The 24,395-nt window shown below is 36.2% G+C and overlaps 2 protein-coding genes across 39 annotated transcripts in view; one reads left to right on the top strand and one right to left on the bottom strand.

Moving 5' to 3' along the window:
* Positions 1-454: 454 nt before the first annotated feature.
* Positions 455-9,659, top strand: LOC131548042 (uncharacterized). Of its 3 annotated transcripts, none has more exons than XM_058788951.1 (7): positions 455-1,189; positions 1,359-1,685; positions 1,772-2,029; positions 5,740-5,880; positions 6,212-6,247; positions 6,379-6,410; positions 8,262-9,659. In XM_058788951.1, the coding sequence occupies exons 3-7, from the start codon at positions 1,864-1,866 to the stop codon at positions 8,532-8,534; spliced, it is 648 nt and encodes a 215-aa protein (XP_058644934.1). In that variant the 5' UTR covers positions 455-1,189; positions 1,359-1,685; positions 1,772-1,863; the 3' UTR covers positions 8,535-9,659. The 3 variants fall into 3 exon arrangements, with proteins under 3 accessions (XP_058644934.1, XP_058644935.1, XP_058644933.1); XM_058788952.1 differs by having other exon boundaries at positions 1,359-1,645; XM_058788950.1 differs by lacking the exons at positions 455-1,189; positions 1,359-1,685; positions 1,772-2,029 and adding exons at positions 4,412-4,605; positions 4,865-5,191; positions 5,278-5,535 and having other exon boundaries at positions 8,262-9,658.
* An 81-nt stretch (positions 9,660-9,740) lies between these two features.
* The window catches only part of dlg2 (discs, large homolog 2 (Drosophila)), a 223,840-nt gene continuing 209,185 nt past the window's right edge, over positions 9,741-24,395 (bottom strand). For 28 of the 36 annotated variants that reach the window (XM_058788913.1, XM_058788912.1, XM_058788919.1 and 25 more), the window contains 9 exons: positions 22,782-22,958; positions 21,617-21,692; positions 18,470-18,569; positions 15,323-15,373; positions 15,102-15,203; positions 13,760-13,932; positions 13,278-13,387; positions 13,095-13,186; positions 9,741-12,385 (listed from right to left, as the gene is read on the bottom strand). In XM_058788913.1, the coding sequence (XP_058644896.1) occupies positions 12,279-12,385; positions 13,095-13,186; positions 13,278-13,387; positions 13,760-13,932; positions 15,102-15,203; positions 15,323-15,373; positions 18,470-18,569; positions 21,617-21,692; positions 22,782-22,958 (988 nt within the window). In that variant the 3' untranslated portion in view covers positions 9,741-12,278. Of the gene's footprint in view, positions 12,386-13,094; positions 13,187-13,277; positions 13,388-13,759; positions 13,933-15,101; positions 15,204-15,322; positions 15,374-18,177; positions 18,224-18,469; positions 18,570-21,616; positions 21,693-22,781; positions 22,959-24,395 lie in introns of those variants that run through there. The other 8 variants (XM_058788915.1, XM_058788920.1, XM_058788946.1 and 5 more) reach the window with 4 other exon arrangements.

Consider the following 24,395-nt stretch of genomic DNA (forward strand, 5'->3'; position numbering starts at 1 on the left):
CATTCTCAGCTGATTCGTTCAAAACGCGGCTTCATTCAGGAACCAAATGTTGCTCGCAGATGTGGATTTATTTTGAAGGCAGTGGTTATTTGCATTAAGTGCAAATAGCCATAAATTCTATTTACACCGTGTAGGAAAAAAGTTGCATTTTCTTTGCAACAAGTGATAGTAATTAGATGCTATTAATACCTATTGCAAACAGTGGCAGATATGTGATGGGAAAGGGGAGATTGAGTTGAACGGGAGTTGAATGAGTTCAAACGGATTCAAACTCAAAGTCACTAAATATTAACTTTTTGTTATGAATTGCATAAAATCAGCATCACATTTGCAATCGCGCTAATATTCGGCTAAACAGCACTCTACTTCCTCGATTGATATTGCTTAACTATACATAAATATAGAAAAACAAGAACTCGTACAACCTGAGACTGTGAGAACAACTTACTTTAAGATGCTTATTCAAGGTTAGATGTTCCTTTGAAGCCGAGAGACGTTTTGTTGCAGGTAAACAAAAATTACATAGCCTACTGTGATGTTCCGTCCTTTTTCACATTTATAAGTAAAATCGTCTTTTTATCTCCATGACAATAACGCGCTAGGCTTTCTGATTTTGTCTCGCATCACTATAGTCTGCACTCTGCAGGCAGGCTGCTGTATGGACCGGCTGCACGCGAGTCTGAGGATCACCAGTTGCCTCACGGTTAAAATCATTTTACATTAATATTAAAATAAATAAATGACATTAAAAATCTAAGTTATCACTTTGGTAATCTAAAATACGTTTCGGATGTAACTGTAATCTGATTACCACCCATTTAAAATGTAACTATAACGAAATACAGTTACTCATATTTTGTATTTTAAATATGTAACGACGTTACATGTATTTCGTTACTCCCCAGCCCTGGATATACTGTGTGAAACATGTACATGAGGTGTTGTCTATTAGATAATCTGAATAAGAGTAGCCCTGCCTTCTTCCTTGTTCTAACCGCTTCTTATTTTCCTGTCGTGGTTTTCAGTGGCTACTTTTCACACTGAGATGACAGTTGATTTAAGTGTAATAAAAAGCATCATATAAATAATGTCTACATGTAGAAATCTAGATCAAGAAATCTAATTCCTGACTTACGATGCCTGGATGTTACATTCACGTTTGGCTGTTTTTCTTTGCTGTTTTGGGCAAGTATGGCTAATCATTTCTATGGCTGAATAATAAATAATATTTATAATTTTCAAAAGCTAAATATGTTACATATATATGATGTTTACTTAAAGACAGACAATCATTTCATCTGTCGGCCATTTACAACATTTACATTTTTACATAACCAACATACAAATTGATTTGACAGCGAGAGAAACTGAAGTCAAAGAAGTGAAGACGGGCTTATACAGTCGTGTTGAGCTCACTGGAGAGGAACTTGATCAACATATTGCTGATTCTCTGCAGTCAGTGGAATGGACCAAACAAAACAGATCAGTAACGTGTCTATGCTTTAAAAAAAATACCACATTAAAAGCTTCATTCAGTCAATGCTGTGGAACGGCTCATTTCTATTTAAACAATAACACCCTCATTCTGGAGAATGTGACAGCAAAGGATGAAGGAGTCTTTAAGGAAACTATAGTTCTAATAAATGTAACTATAAAACACCAAAACTTTACATTAATTATTCAGTGTAAGTCAGACATATCAGAGTTATTATTATTTATGTACAATTCATTACATTTTTCTGTGTTGCTCATTAAAACATTTTATTTTAAGACCCTCCAAGTCCAGGAGAAATTGTGGTCTCCTGGACCTCCAACACATCTGTGACTCTCAAATGTGAAGTGAGCGGCTTATTTCTGCATCTGATGTGGAAGAGAGAAGGAGTCCCTATTCTAGAGAAACACAGACACTCGTTCAGTGATAAGAACCAAACTCTACACATCAGCAACATAACCAGCTCTGATTACGGCACGTACAGCTGTATTGCTTCAAATGCATATGGACAATCAGAAAAGCACACATATATTACTGGTGAGCACTTCATTCATTCTGCACCTTATATGAATCCTCAAAATGATGCCAGATTGTAATATTGAATGTAGGACCATGAATTAAACCTAGAAAATCTTTAAACACAAAGACATTTCGTAAGACATCTTTAAACAGAAAGCAACAGTGAAAAAGGATTTTGCATTGCAAAGTCATTTAATTTTCTGGTTTTCTTTTAAGGTGAGAACTCAACTGTTTACCAAGGAAATGGTGCTAAGAATAAAACTCAAATTGTGCTTTCCAGTGCACTTATACTCACAGGGGTTTTGGGACTGTGCACCGTGCTCTACTGCCTTTACAAATACCATCACAGTAAGATTTCCCCCCAATACATCACCAATGTTCATAAATGTTGCTTTAGCAAACTAATAGCTGTATGTTTGTTTACTCACATCCTTCATGATTTATGTTCATTTTGTGACTCAGTTTATCAATCTCAATACCATGTAATCTCAGCATCTCAGTTCTTACCCAAATGTTCTCATAGGAAGAGAAGTAACGTAGTATGAACCACAGATAAAAGTACAGAAATTTTCCTCTCAACAAAACTGACCAGCTACTCTGCAGTTCATCCTGAAATATATGACATGAATAGGATTATATAATGCACTAAAATGATATTTTGTGTAGTGTAATTTACATTTGTTATATTTTTAAGGCCAAAGAGTGGAAAAGGGCAGAACTACAGATGAAGGTAAAAAAGTACTTTTTTTGAGCTGCAGACTAATACTACTATATTATATTATACAATACTATATACAGTATATTATACTATATCTTATAATCTCACTCTGTATTACAGGTGATACAGACAACGTCCATGGAATTTATCAGGTAATGCACAAAAAGGCATAAACAGAAAAATAATGATTTCGGTACACATTTTGATGTACATTAATATGATTACCATTTATTACCTCTAAAAGACCCCATAAAAATAAAAACAGCAGTTTTGTGGCTGTTATTCTATGTCTGTTAGAAGAAATGCCTATATGCCCTGTGCACATGGACAAAATTAGCTTTAAGCAGATACACATTTAAAAATGAACAGTCTTCCTCTTCCAGGAAAACAAACAATATTGTTAACTTATTTTGCACATTATAGGTGTGTAGTCATTTTAATCCAAAAAAAAATCTCTTCAAAATGAGAATATCTTATCACCTGCTTTTAATACCAAATCATGGTTCAGGCTGTAAAATAAACGTGTCACTTAAAAAGTTTCAATATGTCAACACAATCCTAAAGTCGGTTTATGTAGTCTTCAAGTCAAAGAAACTCTTTGTATCCAGTGTAATTCTATGAATGATTTATATACATATTAATAATAGCTGTATATGCTGACCACTCTTATCTCTCAGGAAGTACATGACTCTGAAGAGGTGACTTCTTTGTTGTACGTCTACACAGACTTCATTAAACCGAAAGAGAGCAGTCAGGCCTCTGCTGCCGCGCAACACTTTGAGGACTTTGGACCCACAGGCAGGGAAGAAACCGTCGTTCTGTATTGGGTCACTAATGATCTGTCCAGATCACGTCCTGATGCTGGAGATGACAAATTATATTCTACAATATTACATTAAATAATAAAAAATGCTTTTCACAATTGATTACTTGCTTTGTATTATTTGTAGGCTATTATGTGGCATTTATTCATGTTTTGTAAAGCACAGGATTTTAAATATTGAAGTTCTGGGTTATATTATTGATGAGCTGATTTTGTTTTTCCTGCGATCAGCACTTTAAATCTGTAGCAGAAGGCCAGAAATCTGACACCCCGCCTGCTTCACGTACAGCCACGGCTGAATTAGAAAGACTCACTTTGGACTGAGGTCTCATTCGTGGCCTATTTTCATACATCCTGTTTTGTTCTGTTGTGTCGCCAGTTGTAGTTGTGAAGTTACATTCTGTTATGCATCTTGTTTGTGTTTAGCAGACTTGTTTTAAAGGATAAAACAAGAGGAAGATGGGTTTCCTTGTTTAACTTCACTTCTTACATTAACACCTGTTTTATGTCACTTTGTATTTAGTATCAGGGGATTCAGACTCTTTACAGCTTTTATTATAGGACATATACTGTTAAATAATGGCAAGTACTGTACAACTAGTAAAATATATACTAGATCTATACTAAAACTAGTATATTTCCAGTAAAAATAATACTGAATTATACTGATTCAACGCTGTACACCCATAATCAGTTTTAAACATTATATGATATACTGAACCAGAGCAAGTTGTCTTTTTAATAAATTAGTTCTGATATACTGTGTGAAACATGTACATGAGGTGTTGTCTATTAGATCATCTGAATAAAAGCAGCCCTGCCTTCTTCCTTGTTCTAACTGCTTCTTATTTTCCTGTCGTGGTTTTCAGTGTCTATTTTTTACTCTGAGGTGACAGTTTCAACTCAGAGTGTCATAGAAACATGAAGAGTTTGATTAATGGTTACCGATGTTAAGAATATGTAAATTTAACTACACAAGGATTGCGTCTAACTCCTGACTTATGATGCCTGGATGTTACATTCATATTTGGCTGTTTTTCTTTGCTGTATTTGGTACGTATGGCTAATAATTTATATAATTATTGCTGTTTTTAGTTTTTTTGCTATTTATGCATATGTGTTTTCTAATATATTTATATAATACATTTTTTAAAAACTAGATAAGTAGTATATATGATGTTTACCGAGACTAATTTGATCTGTGTCAGCCAATTGCTTCATTTTATATGTATGGTCATTAACATGATATGGTTTATCTTTCACTCAGAAGTATTTGTTTACTAATAATAACAAACACATGTTGATTTGACAGCGAGAGAAAATGAAGTCAAAGAAGTGAAGACGGGCTTATACAGTCGTGTTGAGCTCACTGGAGAGGAACTTGATCAACATATTGCTGATTCTCTGCAGTCAGTGGAATGGACCAAACAAAACAGATCAGTAACGTGTCTATGCTTTAAAAAAAATACCACATTAAAAGCTTCATACAGTCAATGCTGTGGAACGGCTCATTTCTATTTAAACAATAACACCCTCATTCTGGAGAATGTGACAGCAAAGGATGAAGGAGTCTTTAAGGAAACTATAGTTCTAATAAACGGAACTACAAAACTCCTAAACTTTACATTAATTATTCAGTGTAAGTCAGACATATCAGAGTTATTATTATTTATGTACAATTCATTACATTTTTCTGTGTTGCTCATTAAAACATTTTATTTTAAGACCCTCCAAGTCCAGGAGAAATTGTGGTCTCCTGGACCTCCAACACATCTGTGACTCTCAAATGTGAAGTGAGCGGCTTATTTCTGCATCTGATGTGGAAGAGAGAAGGAGTCCCTATTCTAGAGAAACACAGACACTCGTTCAGTGATAAGAACCAAACTCTACACATCAGCAACATAACCATCTCTGATTACGGCATGTACAGCTGTATTGCTTCAAATGCATATGGACAATCAGAAAAGCACACATATATTACTGGTGAGCACTTCATTCATTCTGCACCTTATATGAATCCTCAAAATGATGCCAGATTGTAATATTCTGTTTAGGACCAGGAATTAAACCTTTAACATCTTTAAACAGAAAGCAGCATTGTGAAAAAGCAGAAGTACAAATGTACATGATTATGTTGTTGAAATTATGATAATGTAAAATCATGTAATTTTCTGGTTTTCTTTTAAGGTGAGAAATCAACTGTTTACCAAGAAAATGGTGCTAAAGATAAAACTCGGTCTGATCAGACTGTGCTTTCAAGTGGACTTACACTCACAGGTGTTTTGGGACTGTGCATCGTCTTCTGCTGTCTTTACAAATACCATCACAGTAAGATTTCCCCCCAATACATCAACAACATTCGTAAATGTTGCTTTAGCAAACTAATTGTTTATGAAACCCACATCCTTCATGATTTAAGTTTATTCTGTGACTCAGATCATGAACCTCAATACCACGTAATCTCAGCGTCTCACTTCTAACCAATATATTCTCAAAAACACCAGTTTAAAAAAAGAAAAGAAAAAAACAACCAAATTTCCCCCTTTTAAAATCTCCCCAGCTACTCTGCAGGCTACATAAAACATGAAATACAATTACAGCAATTATTGCATTTAATTTCCATATTGTACAGAATGTTTTACTGTTGTTATATTTTCAGGGCAAAGAGCAGAAAAAGACAGAACTACAGATGAAGGTATTAAAAATGAATCTATCTATAGATATCTTTAAACTTGTATTAATTATATAATTATAATTCATATATATATATATATATATATATATACCAATTGTAACTGTATAATATCTGTGAAATATACTTCACAGGGGGCGCAGACAATGACCTTGGTATTTATCAGGTAATACACAATCAAAAGTATTAATGGTAACACTTTACAATAAGGTGTCATTTGTTAACATTAGTTAATGTATTAACTAATATGAACACAATGAACAATACATTTATTGCAATATTTATTAATCTTTGTTAATGTTAGTTAATAACAATAGAGTTGTTCATTGTTTGTTCATGTTAGTGCAACTAATGTTAACAAGCACAACTTGTGATTTTAATAATGCATTAGCAAATGCTGAAATTAACATTAACTAAGATTAATAAATGCTGTAGAAGTAGCCTATTGTTCATTCTTAGTTCATGTTAAAGGAACACTCCACTTTTTTTGGAAATAGGCTCATTCTGCAACTCCCCCAGAGTTAATAAGTTGAGTTTTACCGTTTTGGAATCCATTCAGCCGATCTCTGGGTCTGGCGATAGCACTTTTAGCATAGCTTAGCATAGATCATTGAATCCGATTAGACCAGTAGCATCGCATTCAAAAATGACCAAAGAGTTTCGATATTTGTCCCATTTAAAACTCTTGACTCTTCTGTAGTTATATCGTGTACTAAGACCAGCAGAAAATGAAAAGTTGCGATTTTCAGGCCGATTTGGCTAGAACTATACTCTCATTCGGCGCAATAATCAAGGAACTTTGCTGCCGTACCATGGCGCAGTGATATTACGTGGCGCCTGAAAGTAGTGCCCAGCCATATTATAACCAGGTACCCAGCTGGGGACTACTTTCAGGCGCGCATATCACTGCGCCTGCTGCGCCATGGCACGGCAGCAAAGTTCCTTGATTATTACCGGAATGAGAGTATAGTTCTTAATCATATCAGCCTAGAAAATCGCAACTTTTCATTTTCCTCCGGTCTTAGTACACGATATAACTACAGAAGAGTCAAGTTTTAAATGGGACAAATATCGAAACTCTTTGGTCATTTTTGAACGCGATGCTACTGGTCTAATCGGATTCAATGATCTATGCTAAGCTATGCTAAAAGTGCTATGGCCAGATACAGATATCAGCTGAATGGATTCAAAAACGGTAAAACTCAACTTATTAACTCTGGGGGAGTTGCAGAATGAGCCTATTTCCAAAAAAAAGTGGAGTGTTCCTTTAACTAATGTAGTTAACTAATGAGAACTAATGAACCTTATTGTAAAGTGTTACCATATTAATAAGCAGATGTGTAACAATGAATTTAGTACACACTTAGATGAACATAAAAGACACAATCTTAAAGACCCCATGAAAAAAAAAAAGCCTTTTATTTTATATCTACTACCTTAGAGGCCTCTATATGATAACTCATGTTAACAAATCAAGCTTTCAGTAGATATAGGCCTTAGACATTCACAATTTTTATAGTTTAATCTTGCACTCATGGGCATCTCCAAAATTTTGTCCAATAAAATTAAATGGAAACCTCCACACTTGCTCTGTTACCACCTGCTTTTGACCAGCAAATCATGGCTCATGTTTGAAATGTAAGCTAAATTAAATGTAAGCTAAAGGCTAATAGTTTGGCTATTTAAAAAAAATTTACTCTTTCTGTCATATGTCTAACAACAGTCAATCACAGCCTATAGCCTATTATGAACCATAATAAACATAACATTCAGTATATTAAATTAAAAGCTTTAAAGATTCCTTTCTCATGTTGCGTGACACTTACATTTTTAACGATTTAATTTTTAAGTTTGCTCCACAATTTCCCTGCGCTGTACCGGAAGTTGCGATGGTCACTGAGCCACAATGCCAGTCAAGTAATTTCATTGGGTCTTTAAGTCATGAAAAAAAAAAACCGTGTATACAGCGGAATAATATTAATAATACCTGTTTACTCTGACCACTCCTGTCTCTCAGAAAGTACCTGACACCGAAGAGGTGACTCCTTTACCGTACGTCTACACAGACTTCATTAAACCGAGAGAGAGCAGTCAAGCCTCCGCTGCCGCGCAACACTTTGAGGACTTTGGTTACTCTGAGGTCGGACCCACAAGCAGAGAAGAAGCGATCGTTCTGGAGGACTTTGGTTACTCTGAGGTCGGACCCACAAGCAGGGAAGAAACCGCCGTTCTGGGTGAATGTGTCTCTAATGAACAGCCCACAGCGTGTCCTGATGCTGGAGAGGAATGACAACTGATATAAGAGACTACAAAACATGTTGGAGTGAAACAGCGAATACTAACACACTTTCATATTCACTGATCTGGTGCAGTGCAACTTAAAAGTGCAACAGATTTATAAGCAAGGCTAACGGGTATAAAATACAAACAACAACAAAAAAAAACCTTACAACCTGATCAACCACCACTAGAGAGCAGCAAAAACAGCTGAAACATACACTCGGAAAAAGGTACAACGCTGTCACTTAACTTTGTACCTTATTTACCCCTAAATGGTGCATATTTTAGTACCTTAAATGTACATATTAGTATTTTAAAAGCACGTGTAAGTACATTTTGAATGGTTACCGCCTCAGTGTCACCCCCTCCCCCTTTATTTCTGAGAGTGTAAAGCAGCTCTACCACCTTTCACCATGACGGTTTCCAAATATTACAGATACAGAAACGATGGACAGTAGCCTACATCTTAAAAATAATAGTTTCATGATTACGATTACATTCAATAAGCATCATTCTGAAAAACTGCAACATGTTACCTCTCTTGCACTTGGCACTGGATCATGTGACTTTGATAACACACTATGGACTAATACAATGACTTCATTGAGTACTTCAGTGTCTTGCAATAAGAAACAATGTTTGAAGTGACATTTAAGTATATGCACACTGTGAGTGGTCATAATAGTGACTGTCATACACAGTGATTAAATAAATGACTTATGCCTTTCAGAGCAATTTGGAGCAAAAGTGGTTTGTCTTGCATGACAAACCTTGTTAAAAGTTCTGTATATCAATTACAACATGTCATGGGGTCAGCAGCAGATTAATTGATGACAAAAGGCAAATCTAGATGTCTGTAAAGAGGCCAAAAACAGTGCACAATAAGAGACCAAAACAGGTCAAAGCATTTGAGAGACAGCTGTTAATCATCTAATGAGAGTGTAAACTAAACCTTTTATTTAAATTTTTATAGAGTACCTTCATGTCTAAAGCAATGTCTTTATTGGGATTCCTCAAAGCAACCAGGAATACACACTGCAGTAGGATGCAAAGAATAGGTTCCTTTCTTTGTTTTTCCTTCAGAAAAAAGTAAAATAAAACTATTTCCTTTTAACACACGTTAATTTAACTGTACAGTCTCACTTTTTCTAAGTTTGCTTAAATTGTTACACCTATGGAATGCTGGGAAATGATAACTACAAACAGAAGGGGGATGTAAATGTTTAATAATTTAACTTTAATCTCCTGTGATATAAATAGAAAAAACAGAGAGGTTTGGGGGACAGTGTTAATTAAAGATCTCCTATACAACTACAATAAGTGCAAACAGATATTTATATACAAAATTGCACGTCATTTGGGATTCAGAAAAAAAAAAAACAATGTGTGGAAAATAATTTGCATCGCTCGTTTGGGGACAAATAAATCACAAAGCAAACTCGTCAGACACAGACGCTCCAGAAAAAAAGGAATAGACTAAATGCAATGCAGGTATCAGGAATAAAACATTTGAGATTTCTGTGATAAACAGATGCACTCTGATTTGAAGGTTTAATATCAGTGATTAAGCCCTATCTGGCAACCCTGAGACAAAAACAACCCCATTTCAGCACGTTTGACTAAGCTGAACATTCACTTGGAATTAATGGACCAAATCAGACTATGAGCACCATAAAACTCTGAAGAGCCTCATACAAGTGCATACAATCTGCAGGGTTTAGATTTTCCTTAAAGCTACAGCATCAGTATTTGAGATTCACTTTAGATTACCTAATAATACCAATAGATTTAAATGCAAATATTTTTAACATAAAGGGTACCTAAAATCCTGTGAGATGCTTTCATGATCCATTGTGTACATTACTAAATTAATAAAATGATATGCTACAGATGATAGAACAATCACATTGAATAAGGAGAAAAACTACACCTGTAGAAGAGAAGAAAATAATTTCACAGCATTTAAAATGTTCAATTTATATTCTGATAGTCACTGATGCCATCCATGGTTTACATTGTCATAATAACATATACATTATCTATTGTTATTCAAAGAAATTTCATATTACACCATTAAGAGCTTCGCTGTGATATTCAGTCTCTCTCTTCTGAAAAATCCCCCTCTGTGTCCACCATCTGGTTGAACACAATCTGTGAATAAGTTCTCAAATATACAAAAGTGCTCAGTCTTCAAGAAAGCGTAAAAAATGTCTATCTGGCCCGAAAAGCCTCTTCCCTTTTTTTAAGGCAAGTGGTGACCAGTAGGTCAAAAGACTCTTGCCACAGAACCGTGCTGTATCATCTCCCAAATACATATTGCAACAAATAATTCCCCCCGCATTCGAAACGAGTGAGCAGAGTTAATGGCTTTTGGCATTTGTAGTTTCCACGAATGGCGAGAGCTTTACTATTAATGTAGAAGGACGGGAATATCTCTCATCTATACATGGAAAGGGCACAATGACAAAGGTATGCAGCATGAATGTGTGGACAGGAAGCCAAGGTCATGTTCACAAGTGTAAAGCATGCCAAAATGTAAAGAAAAAAAAAACAAACTAAATGATCCACTACATTTACGTAAAAGCTTTTAACACAGGACCGTTTGCAGACCTAGTCCCTTTTGCCCTCATTTCTCTCTGTAGTTGAGGTACTGTAAACACTTAGAGGGTGCTTTAGGGAGGCCAAACAACTCTTTAACGAATGATTCACAAACATCAGGCTCCTTCCTGTTAACTGAACAAAGCTGAAACGCACTCAATTCACATTCAGTAGAATCCTCAGCCAATTAAATTCGAGTTCCAAGAATTTCAGAACTCACAGTCGGTTTAGAATGAGCGGATTCCGGAACTGGACGGATAACGGAGTTTTGTTCAGGGAAAACAAGCACTCATTACCTTTCATTCTCACCGACACAACAGCAACGACACATTATGATACACCAGTACCAGTAAAATCTCTTTTCCAAAATGATTTTTAGACAACGTTATATATATCATCTTTATAAATAATTTCTGTGCTGTTGTGTTCTCTCTCAATATAAATAGCAAAATATAGTGTCATATTTCCTACAGCTAGTCGAATCCGCTTATCCATTTACACTAAAGCATCTTAAAACCCACAAGATTCTTTTCTGAAATAATGTACAAATGGAACTAAATTTTCCAACCAAGTGGATGTCTGTACAAAATAAAATAATACAACAAAAATAACACAGTCAATGTGTGTGTTGTTAGCCACAGGAGTGCATAGATGCTGAGTTTGTGAAATGAGTCTGGGAGGTGTGAAACCAACTGATTGGGTGAAAAGTGAAGAAAGCTGATATCAACATAGGGTTTTTTTTTTCTTCTTGGAGGTGATGATGGTGTGTGGAAATCATCTGTGATGATCTGACCTACTTTGACCTTCTGCTCGAAATCCCAACCGAAGATTGTTTGAAGAAGAATACTCAGCGCTAAATTTTGTTTCTTTTTTTCCTTAAATTAAAAAGCTAACCAATAAATATACAAACAAAGAGTCCACTTTTTTGTTGAGACCAAAAATGCTTCTAACACTTTGTGGTGTACATTCAGGAACATTCATATTGAAAGTGAAAAATGCAACGTAAAACAAACAAACAAACAAACGGAGAAAAAAAAAAATCACTGTAAGAGTTAACAATAAACATTGCCATAATAATAATTTATATTATATTACAAATTATTCCTATGTGTGTTTTTCCCAGTCCAAGGTCCCTGCCAGGGTAAGGTGATTTTTTTTATAGTTTTTCTTTTGAGGGAATCCAGATGTAAGGTCCAGACTGTTCCTCTATCACCATCTTACACTGGTTATAAATGTCCTCTAGTGTGTCCCCTTGAACCAGCGCTGAAAGAAAAAGAGAAAGAGCTGATGTTAAAAGATTCTCAACGTCTTTTTCATTTTGCACCACAAGAAGTAAGAAACCCTGATGACAGCTTCATAATGATTCTTTTTTAACTTAATGGCTCATTAGCCACTTTATTGTTCGTGGATTCTTCTGCATAAATTGTAAGAATAGCCATTTTACCCAGCAACAGAACATCTAACAAAGCAACAAAAACACAGCCTTTTCATTTAAAAATATCACTTCTGTTTTTCTGATAAGAAAAATAGGTCTTCTATTTAAGTACACAGCATTATTAGCAAGGCAATGCACTTTTTAAATGTCTTCCGGGAGCTTTGCTGCAGATGCAGAGCAGCGGAATAAAAAAAAAAAAAAAAAAATATATATATATATATGAAGCAGCATAGTCACATGGGTTCAAAATATCCTCAAATGAATCATCATGTCGCTGCACGCTTTTTCATAATTCTCCATACAGACTCACGGGGGTCAAGCTAATGCAAATTTCAAGAGAAATTTGACATGTTTCACTCAGGGGAGACCATCAGCTCCATGGCTCTGCTGTCAAACATGATGGATGTAACAGGCCGCAGTGGTCGGCCTCTGAGGTAATGCATATGCAAGAGACTATCAGAATATGCAAATGAGGTGATATCTGAGCATAAAGGCGCCACTCAGGTCCTCTGGGTGGATTAGAAATGTTTCTGTTACCTGTGAAGTACTCGCCGAACTCCTGCTCTAGTTTCATGGCACGGTCGTACGTCTTTTTGGCCTGTTCCTCCGTCAACCTCTTATTCATCTCCCTGAAACGCACAGGTTTTAGAAGTCACTGAGTCTGAGCACAGACGAATTTGTATTATTTATTGTCATCATAGAGATGTGTGGAAAACTTACATTAAGGACTCGATAGATCTAGGCTTTATAAAGATGGCAATGGGGTAGAGTTGTGCTACTTGTAGTCGTTTTATAGCATTCCCAGACACATCAAGTATGCAGTGCTTTCCCTAGAAAAGCAAAAAGCTTGCTAAATGCCGGGAAGCTGAACAGTAGAGTAAGGGGCCGCTCACAAAAGACACATTCAAAGACAAGTGCTGTAAAGTTAAAAAGTTCAGCAAGGACAAGTCTTGTGAATAATGGCCCCTAACATTGAGTTTGACTCATGCTAAACTAGCTACACGTTCCAAATTGAAAAATCTACGTTAGGCAAGGCAAGCTTATTTATATATATATATATCACATTTCATTCACAATGGTAATTCAAAGTGCTTTAAAAGCATTTCAAATAATCATAAACCACAACATATGCATAATAATAGCAAGGAAGTGAGCAGACTTAATGGCAATGTTATGGTTGTAAAACCACAGCAAGTACTGACCCTCTCAGCCACGTATTTGACAGACTGGACACTGGTTCCATACAGATTGTCATTGTACTGTCCAGCCTCGATGAATTTGTGCTCTTGGATGTCTTTCTCCATCTGCTCTCGTGAGGTCACAAAGTGATAATCTCTCCCGTCCACTTCATAATCCCGCTTTGGTCTGGTAGTATCTGGAATTGGTTAAAAAAGAACCAGGCTTTAGTTTTATAAGACTTGGGTACTCGGTTCTAAAACACATAAAAATCATCATCGTTATAATTATTTACATACTCATTCATGAGAAATACCTTAAACTGTCAGAGAACGGAGGACAAATCTACGTCAAATTACAAATAAACTATTATAGGTCTATCTTTCGGGGTGACATTCTAAAAGATAGAATAGCAGCAGTGATCTAAGCAGAAATACCCATAGTTCCCACTGACTGGATGAACTGTATACTACAGGGAAGGACTATTACATTTTCTACTCATCTTGCTCATTGCAGACTAATATTCTCACTTACCTTCTTGACCAGAACTGTTAGCCGCTTTTTTAAAATTATGAACAAACAAAAAACGGTTAAATAAAAGTCTGAAAAACTGAAAAACAAACAAATAAAATGTTTAAGATGTAAAACACGAAAGAGCTTTGTGGCACTTACCAGCAAACTCTCAGAATGATATGGGATTTTTAATCTGAGATGAAGATCTCCTTAGTATTTTGGCTAATTCGTGTAGCACAAGCCAACAAAGCTCTTTCCCAATAAACACAAAACTTAGGAAAATTAGAAAACAAAAACAAATCTTACAAATCACGTATTACGAAGGGTTACTTTCAAGGTTTGCTCCATGTCCTTTTTTTTTTTATTTACTCTTTAGACCACTTGTGACTTCTAAAAACATCGCTAACTAGTGACCTAGTTTAAGTTTGTTAATCAGCAGACCTTGAAATAAACGATTTAATAGTCACAACACAATGAAATGAGTTTCAGGAACTGCACAACAAGCACTCTGGGACAGTAGGGAACACCACGCCACTCACCTTACCATCTCATTTTGATGAACCCCACCAGAACTGCTATCAGCACAAAGGCTTAAAAACCCCCAAGACTACTGGATATAATTACAAACTACCCTGGCCGGAGGTTTTTCTAACACTCTGATTGAAATTCATAACGGCACAAGTGAGAATAACACAGTACACTATTGCTCAGTTTTGCTCAACTTTGGTCGAGTAAGCCTCTACCGAAGGTTAATCTGTGCAAACTAAAGATGAATAATGAATAATAAATGGAAGATCCATTAAGAAGTCTAGTTTATCTGATAATCTAACCACAAGATCTCTGTAGGGTACTTACGTGGCACACATGACCCAAACTTGTCCGGGAACTCAGAGATGAGGTCATCGTTGATTCTGTCCTTCATGGGCCCCAAGATTATAACCGGTCTGGCATAATGAACTGTTCAAACACATAATACAGACACGGAAAATCAAATTGAACAGCAATCACGTAATCTATTTACACTTACTGTGAACGTCATACAGTTCAAGCATGAGAGACAGTGGAGAGGCACTTACTCTCTTGTCTGATGACGGGTTCATACGAGAGGATCAGTTCCTCTTGACTCCCTGGAAACAGAACAGAAAAACATGCTCAGTGGGGTGGGTGCTTATGATAGGATTCGGCGATCGTGATGGCCACATTTGGTGTGCCCTTCACCAAGGTCTCTCATCTCAGAGCACGGCTCAAGTGGATGTGTAAATGAGTTACTGAGCATGTAATGTCATTATGTACTTGTTGACAAGGACATTTGTATTAAAAAAGAGAAAAATGAAAAACAGTGGCAAAATCGAGTTAGTGCTCATTTGGGAGATTAAAGGGTTCGTCAGAAAGGCTTTGGGACAATGATGGACAACAGAAAAGCAATTTAATCATGGATGAGACTGAAGTTTGAAACAGTGGCAATACTAATTGAATATAATAGTCCAATTATGGAAACGCAAGTCCAAAGTGACGCTAGTTGTGAGGTGGTCTGCGCACACAGGGACTTGGAGAGCCAGAGGAGTTTATTTTTAGCCCTGGGACGAACAGAAGCAGGCTGCCGCAGGAACACAATATGGTTATTATCCATCGATTCAAACCCAGATAGGATTGCATGTTATCCTGAGCCAGAGCTTCCATTTTCCACTTTCATTGGCAGTGGTAACATTAAACTATAGAGAATGAATCAGTTTTGTGTAGTGCTCCGCTCTTACCCAGAACAATTTAGTAGGCCTCTATTTGTGTAGCTATTGCCATAAACAGAATGGATTATGTCCATTTAAAGCCTTACAAACACAAAGCACACTCTGAAGTGCTGTTCGCCAACCTAATGAACTGCCCACAGAGGCAGAATTTTAAGGCATCATATGCAGACTCACAACAAAAAAGCTGCTTCAAAAGGTAGGCAATTAACTTAACTTTGCTGCCTCTTAATATTTCTTGTTTGGCCAAATTCTAAAGGCAACACTGCATGTTTATATTACTGATCCAATTCAAGCAGATGAGGTGAGAAAAATGTTGACTATGAATGAACATTTTATTCAACACTTTATAGTATGAATAAAATGTAGATTTAAAAACAATTCTTTTAACTAATATTTAAATGTGCTAATTTTATGCTGATTAGAGTGGAGCTCTATTGTTAGCACCAGACTCAAATGAAAAAATATTATTGCGAGTTAAGTCTCACATTATGCATGGTTATACATAATGTTCCAAATCAGTAATGTTGTGCTGCTTAATAATTTTGTGGAAACTGTAATGCATTTTAATATTAGAAATGTCTTTACTGTAATCGTTAATCAATTTAATGCATCCTTGCGTCATTCATTAAAAAAATTAAAATAAAAAATAAAACTGACCGCAAACAGTAGTGCATATATTCATATTCATTAATGAAAAGTTTGCTGAAATATAACACTGAAATGTTTATGGCTAAAACTTGTATCTTTCTGCATGTTACAGCAAACAAACTGTAAATGATTCTTTCTGACAGCACATATCATTTTTCATCAGTGTGTTATCAAGTGAGTCCATTTCCAAAATAAATTAAATAAAAGCCTCAGATCCTGTTTACCGGCCAAGGGGGAAACAAACAAGTCATCTTTCATTATGTTGACGATGACTGTCTAGAAGAGCATCATGCAATATGACAATTACACAGCAAAACCTAATCTGTCCAAAGTGACAATCTCATCCAGAGAGCTCTGAATTCACACTCAGTCTGGAAACCTGCCACTCTCAAGATGAGTACAAAACCTGACAGCTAACGTTTCGGAGCTGGAGTACAGTACTACATCTCCAACAAAACTGACCCGAGTTCATCAGGTTACTCTCGATAACTTTTTTTATAGCAGTGCGTTCGAGTTTTCAAGGCTGTTGAAGATTATTATCAAGGGCTTGTTATAAACTTTGACAGTCTAAATTGGTTGTATTGGACAAAATTTGACTTGAGTTTCAAGCATAAAATAAAATTAGACAAAGGATATTAAATTAGGGACCCAGTACCGAGGAAGAGAGATAAACACAAAAGAAATTTCCTCTATTCTGATCTTATATATCGGCTTTGTTTTCTTTGGCCCTATCTCTTCCCCTCTCTATGTATTGTATCTTGGCACAAATACATATTAATTCATTGAGAATAATGTTAAATATTCAGTTTGACTGATGTGTATTCCCTTAAAACCATATTTCAATAATTGTTTTGGCTAAATGAAAACATAAAAACACTGTCAAAAACACAAGACGACATTTGGCACAGCACTGCAGAGACATCATAAAAGACAAACACAAAAGACTAGATTGTAACCTAGATTGCAATAAGCAGAACTGTATATTCTGATTTGTTCTGAATCATGTCTGATAATCAGTATTTATTATTTACCCGTCCCTAAATGACTTTTTTTCCCTGAATTTTGAGTTTACATCTCGCAGTTCTGTTTTTTTTTTTTTTTATCTCCATGAAACAAAAAAATACTACAAGGTAATTGCTGCTTTCTATCTCACAATTCTGACTTTTCTAAGGACTGTGTAAAAAAAGTCTGAATTGTAAGATAAAAAGTCACAGTTACCTTACATAGAGGTTCAAGCTTACATAGAAAATAGCACAACATTCTGGACATACAAACTAAACAAACAGCATCTGACAACTATTCTGATATGTTATGTTCATGCAACATTTTAGCTACCACATAAACCTAAGGATGGTAATGCAGGAATCCCTACAACATTCCAACCTGTGGACCAACGTACATTAGTATTCTGACATGCAGACAGGCCTGTGGTTGTTGGAGACGGCTAGGACGACGCAACAGAAAAGAAAAAATCTGAACTGAAATGTTACATATGTGCTTAGGAGAGGGGTATTGGGTCCATTCCTTAACACACTTACTCAGTGTCTTTGCTCCGTACCCGTCCTCCCCTATTCCAGAGATGTCCTACACCACACAGCCGATCAGAGAGAATGAAAGAGGATGGGAGACAGAGAGACAGAGGAAGAGAGAGACAGTAAGGTTGTTGGTGGGGCGGCCAGTAACGCCAGCAGAAGAAGGAGGACATGGGCTTCCTGGAGCTACCTACACACACCTAGACCTCTCAACCCACCCCGAGGATGCGTTTGTGTGAGCGCGTGCTGTTTTCATGTACCTACGTGTGAGAGTGCACGTGCGTTTGTGGCTACTTACTTTCCGAGTCACTGCCGTCTTGCTCATCGGCGTCCTTGTTCTTGTAGAAAGGGAACTTGCGTGAAAAGATGAAGTTCTTTCTACGTTTTTCACTGAATGACTGTGCGGAGAGAGAGCATGGTGCAAACAGGGGGCTCTAAACGCTGTCACAATCATGCTGACAAAAACAACACAACGACCGGAGCTGGACGTGAGGGACAGCAGCTAGGAAACAACCAAACATCCAATTGGTTTGTCAAATTAGCAATTCACTCGTATTAAATACGCTTTTATTTGTACTGAACTAATTACATTATTCTGGGCTTGAACCAAAGGCGCTTGGATGATCCTGAATAGGTGATCTTTGTTTGTTGTGAAGGCTGATCCAAACCCTGCTGTCCATGACGTCACAGCACCTGAGCTGTTTTCAGACAGCTCAAATGTATTCAAATTAAAACATGATCAATAGGAATGAACATACAAGGGAGATAAACAATGATAAACAAAAGACCAACTGAAGCTTGTTTAGTGCCATGCAAAGGCAAATGGGACTTAAAAAAAAAAAAAAAAGAAACAAGCATGCAGGAGAGGTGCCATGCTGATCAAATGGGCAAAATCTGCGCTGCTTGTGTGTAGCATTTTGATGCTCTGAAGGTGAATTGTTTTTAAAAAGTTTATGAAATGCAAAGAAAAATAAATGAGGTAACATATATTTGACTGAGGTGATTTTAAATGTGATTTTCTAGCTGATTTGGTAAACCTGAGGTCAATACGCTGCCTGATATGAATGTAATTTTCCTGATAAATTACAATCTGTGATGGTGAAACCAAACTAGAACATGTCAAGATCATCCTTTACCCCAAAATTCAAAGAAAAAAAAAATATATAAAATTATATGAATATGAATTATATTACATCAAGCCTATTTAAGGACCATATATATATATATATATATATATATATATATATATATACACACATTTTATTTTTTTATTTTATTTTTTTTCATTATGAAATGTTATTGAAATTACTTTCCATCCAACACTCATTTCTGTAAAGCAAAACCATATTGGAAACAAACAACAAAAAAAGTTGAATTTTTAGGTTTAGGTTGTATGTAAACATCATAGTAGTTTTTTTTTTTTTTTACTGAATTTAATTAATGCTTTAATAAAAAAAAATACACACAATGCGACAAGATTCCAGCGACAAGCAATCTGTGTGTCCACACCAGACGCGACGTGACAGAATCAATCAAATATCACAGCCAATCAGAAGTGTGGTTCGTTGGTTCACAATAAGTTCACAGTTTTAACATACATATTTGCTTTAATTTATTTTCAAGATCTGAGGTAAACTATCTGTTGTTGCTTTCAGTATGTCTATATGGTCACGCAAAATGATATTTAAACTCATATTAGACACGTTTAACTTTGAATAAAGCACATAATCACCTGAGATTATCTACTGTCATATAGTTTGTATGTTGTTGTTCCAGCCACGACGCTGCGGAAATAGAAACCGTTTGTAAATTAGTATTATAAAATGGATAGTTCCGGTCCTTGATTCTGATTGGTTGAGCCGTGTTCGAACTTGTTGTACATTACACTACAAACATACACCTTTGTTTACATCTGTGTGTTGCTTGGCAACCACTTTGTTGTAACCACAACTGTTTCTGAGGAACTACATTGTTTGGTGGAAGAATAATGTTTTTATTAATATAATTACACTTTATTTGCCCTGTTTTATTCTGTGAAACCTTACTATGTATATGGAATAACCGTTTTATAAAAGCAATAAGCCCCGTGAAGCCGTGGTTTACAGTGAATTTATAACAGCTAAGGGGCACGACGCGAAGCGGAAATTCACTGTAAACCACGGCTTCTTGGGGCTTATTGCTTTAATTTAGACGAAACCTCTGATTAACATAGAAAAGATACCTTTTATCTCGCGTCGCGGCATCGCGTGTAGTTAGGACATGGTGTTAGATTTTTTTTCTACATAACAATAATGAAAATCTGAATTTTTATGCTTAATTATCAAGAATGTCAATGGTTCTAAAAATAGGCTTAAATGTCTTTAAACATTAACAAAATAAATATTTCTTATGATCTTGGAGTAAAATATAACCCATACATTTCTTAAATAGATTCACAGATAAATGTTTAGCAATAAAATAAATATATTATTTTAATTTGAGTGCTTTTGTGTGTATTTTTGTGTTTTTTGTCTATTTTATTATTTTAGCACAGTGTATGAATGAAACCAATTGCACCCCTGATAGTGATTAAAGGGAATATTCATAACTACGCTAATCCTCACTATTATAATGCACATAAACAATCCTATAATCAATGCATTTTCAATCAACACTGAAATCCTATGAGCCATAAACCTGAAATGATACATATACAAGTTGGTGCATCTTAACACAAGACAGAAGCACACAACAAAATCCTCAAGTAATCCATCAGTGCCAACACCCCCACCCCTCCCCCATCTTCAAAAGACTGAGGGAGAGAGAAAAAAGAAAGAGAAACAAGAGACAAGAAAGCAGGGGAAATTTGCAGGCCCGACTGCAATGTTGCTATGGATACTAGCGGGAATCATATGGCTAAAAATCTGAACGGCGCTGCAGTTGTGTGCCGAACTAAAACACACCCTACATCTTTCAGTTTTATTCAGTTCACCTCTCAAACACAAACACAAGAAATACTTACTATAGATGACCTTACCATACTGATCTCACAAAAGACACATTTATGTACAAACGTAATATTGAAGCTGCTTCTGTGAGCTGCGCTGCAGTACTGAGTCTGAGAGCTCAGAGTGAGCTGTCACACTGCGGCAGAAGGACAGAGTCTCACACACACACTTTCACTCAATGACCCACCAGCACAACTTGAAATGGGAAAATAAATTCAAGATGACATTGCACGACAGAAACTAAACCGGATAGAAGTGAAGAAAGGGAAGAGACAGACAAATATTACACTAGATGAGTGAAGAGACACAACAGGGGCTGCTGGCGAACTGTCTCTAAACTGTCATTAAATCATTGGGCGCTTCCTGCTAACACCTGAAAACTTGGGTGAACAGAATTTGGGATGTTGGCACTGATAAAATCATTTTAAAGGCAATCACTCAACAAATAGAAAACTTACCCCTTTAGAATCGAGGCTACCGGGTTTTGCGTTGAATTTAACTGTCTTCAGACGAGCTCTCTCTTTTCTCTCCACCCTGCCACAGTAATAGAGACAAAGTCAGTGAAATGTTCTACACAAATATACTTATACTACATTCCTACAATTTCCACAAAAATATTAAGCAGCACAAAAACAGATAATAATAAGAATTGGTTCTCAAGCACCAAATCAGCATATTAGAATGATTTTTGAAGGATCATGAGACACTAAAGACTAAAGTAATGACTGAATTGCTATCACAGGAATAAATTAAATCTTAAAATATATTTAAATATAATTTTAAATTGCAAATTCACAATATTATATATTTCTCTATAATTTTGATTAAACAAATGCAGCCTTGGTGAACTTAAAGGGTGAATAATTAATGACAGAATTTTTGGGCGAACTAACCCTTTAAAAGACTTCTTTCAAAAACATAAAGAAAAAAAAATTCTTACCATAATCTGTTTCTTGTTCTAATTTTGTTTTACATGAACATTTTTTTTTTCCTGATATGTCAAATCAAACAGAATGTTGCTGCTTTACATTTAAGACTTCTTTATGTAAATACAGATTAGGAATTAATAGACAAGAATGTGATAGGTTAATATTAATGAATGACCCATTTTTGCTGCTTATTATTCACATGGTATATTCAATTCTCTCATATCTGAAGAGGAAAGAAAATTCAGTTTTCCATTTTATGTTCCCTTTAAAGAGCAAACTTAAATATAGGGCAGTAGGGTAACAATTAGAACTAGGGCTGTCACATGTTAATTTAGAACAATTAATTGTATTAAAAAAATACAGTTCAGAAAAATATTAACTTGACACTCTACCTTAAAAAGGGGGCACTCATGTTACGTCTTTTTTTAAGAATTAATGAACACAATTTAGGTGGCTGTACTAACTAAATATTGATATATGCAATTTATTGAGATTAATTTTATAGCTTAGTTTATCAATTAATTTGATCGTATTTTTACATTTATTGACAGCTCTTATTAAAAAGGTAAGGTTGGATGTGGTTTGTGGTTATTAATTTACTAATGGTTGCACAAAATGCTTAAAAAGGTGGTAATAAATCTACACTGGTCACAGGCTGTTTTTAGTTGTGTAGGTGATTCAGCATGAAACTCACCTCCTTTTGCTGGGGATGACGCCCATCTCCTCACTGTCCCCTTCAGGCGTCACTCTCCTGGCCTGCCACCACTCATCATCAGATGCATTGATGACATGGAGGATGTCTCCATATCGGAAACTGAGCCCTTGACTGGGCAGACCACTATCCTTTGCCCTCTCATAGTCAAACAGAGCCCTGCAGACACACACACACACACACACACACACACACACACACACAATGTCAGTTTTACAGACCTGACACATTCACGCAACATTTTTCATCCGTTTGTCACTAAAACAGTCTTGAATTGGCAGTAATGGCTGACGTGCTGTAAATCAGCATGTGTGAAATGTGCGGATACAGCTGTGAAAGGTACAATAAGTGCCACTAGCCACAGTCAGCACATATTATAGAGTAGCACACACTCCTCATAACTGTGTGTGTTTGTGTAGAATGATGGTGCGATGGGAATATGATTGACAAAAAAAAAAAAAAAAACAATGTTTCATTCCATTGCCTCGGAAATCTATAAGCAGCTGCCATCACTTGGGGGGTGGGGGGATTGCATCACATTATATTAGAGCCAACATCATACTATATTAATATATCTGTGGGGTATGACTAGTGCGCCATTCTCTGGTCTGTTTTAAAAATGAAAATTTGAACAATTTATTTTGAGAATTTCTGCCCTTTCTACTTCTAATTCCTATTTCCTCTCTGCTATAATAGAAGTAAAAGTAAAAACATAGACTGCAAATACTAAAAATCTGTAAATATTATGAACAACAGACATGATATCTCAATATATATATATATATATATATATATATATATATATATATATACACAGTATCTCACAGAAGTTAGTACACCCCTCACATTTTTGTAAATATTTTATTATATCTTTTCATGTGACAACACTGAAGAAATGACACTTTGCTACAATGTAAAGTAGTGAGTGTACAGCTTGTATAACAGTGTACATTTGCTGTCCCCTCAAAATAACTCAACACACAGCCATTAATGTCTAAACCGCTGGCCACAAAAGTGAGTACACCCCTAAGTGAAAATGTCCAAATTGGGCCCAAAGTGTCAATATTTTGTGTGGCCACCACTATTTTCCAGCACTGCCTTAACCCTCTTGGGCATGGAGTTCACCAGAGCTTCACAAGTTGCCACTGGAGTCCTCTTCCACTCCTCCATAACGACATCACGGAGCTGGTGGATGTTAAGAGACCTTGCGCTCCTCCACCTTCCGGTTGAGGATGCCCCACAGATGCTCAATAGGGTTTAGGTCTGGAGACATGCTTGGCCAGTCCTTCACCTTTACCCTCAGCTTTTTTAGCAAGTGTTTGGGGTCGTTATCATGTTGGAATACTATCCTGCGGCCCAGTCTCTGAAGGGAGGGGATCATGCTCTGCTTCAGTATGTCACAGTACATGTTGGCATTCATGGTTCCCTCAATGAACTGATGCAGGAACCAATTTGATGCAGTGTGCAGCGTATGGTCTGAGCACTGACAGGCTGACCCCCCACCCCTTCAACCTCTGCAGCAATGCTGGCAGCACTCATACGTCTATTTCCCAAACACAACCTCTGGATATGACGCTGAGCACGTGCACTCAATTT

Source organism: Onychostoma macrolepis, chromosome 10, assembly GCF_012432095.1.
Source record: "Onychostoma macrolepis isolate SWU-2019 chromosome 10, ASM1243209v1, whole genome shotgun sequence".
Classification (NCBI taxonomy): domain Eukaryota; kingdom Metazoa; phylum Chordata; class Actinopteri; order Cypriniformes; family Cyprinidae; genus Onychostoma; species Onychostoma macrolepis.

What these genes read in the sequence shown, in the direction of transcription:
- LOC131548042 (XM_058788950.1), top strand. Translation starts at nt 4,554, where the DNA reads ATGATGCCTGGATGTTACATTCATATTTGGCTGTTTTTCTTTGCTGTA. An exon ending in CTTTACATTAATTATTCAGT is followed by an intron (nt 5,192 to 5,277) that starts GTAAGTCAGACA and finishes TTTTATTTTAAG; the next exon opens with ACCCTCCAAGTCCAGGAGAA. An exon ending in TCTTTACAAATACCATCACA is followed by an intron (nt 5,881 to 6,211) that starts GTAAGATTTCCC and finishes TTATATTTTCAG; the next exon opens with GGCAAAGAGCAGAAAAAGAC.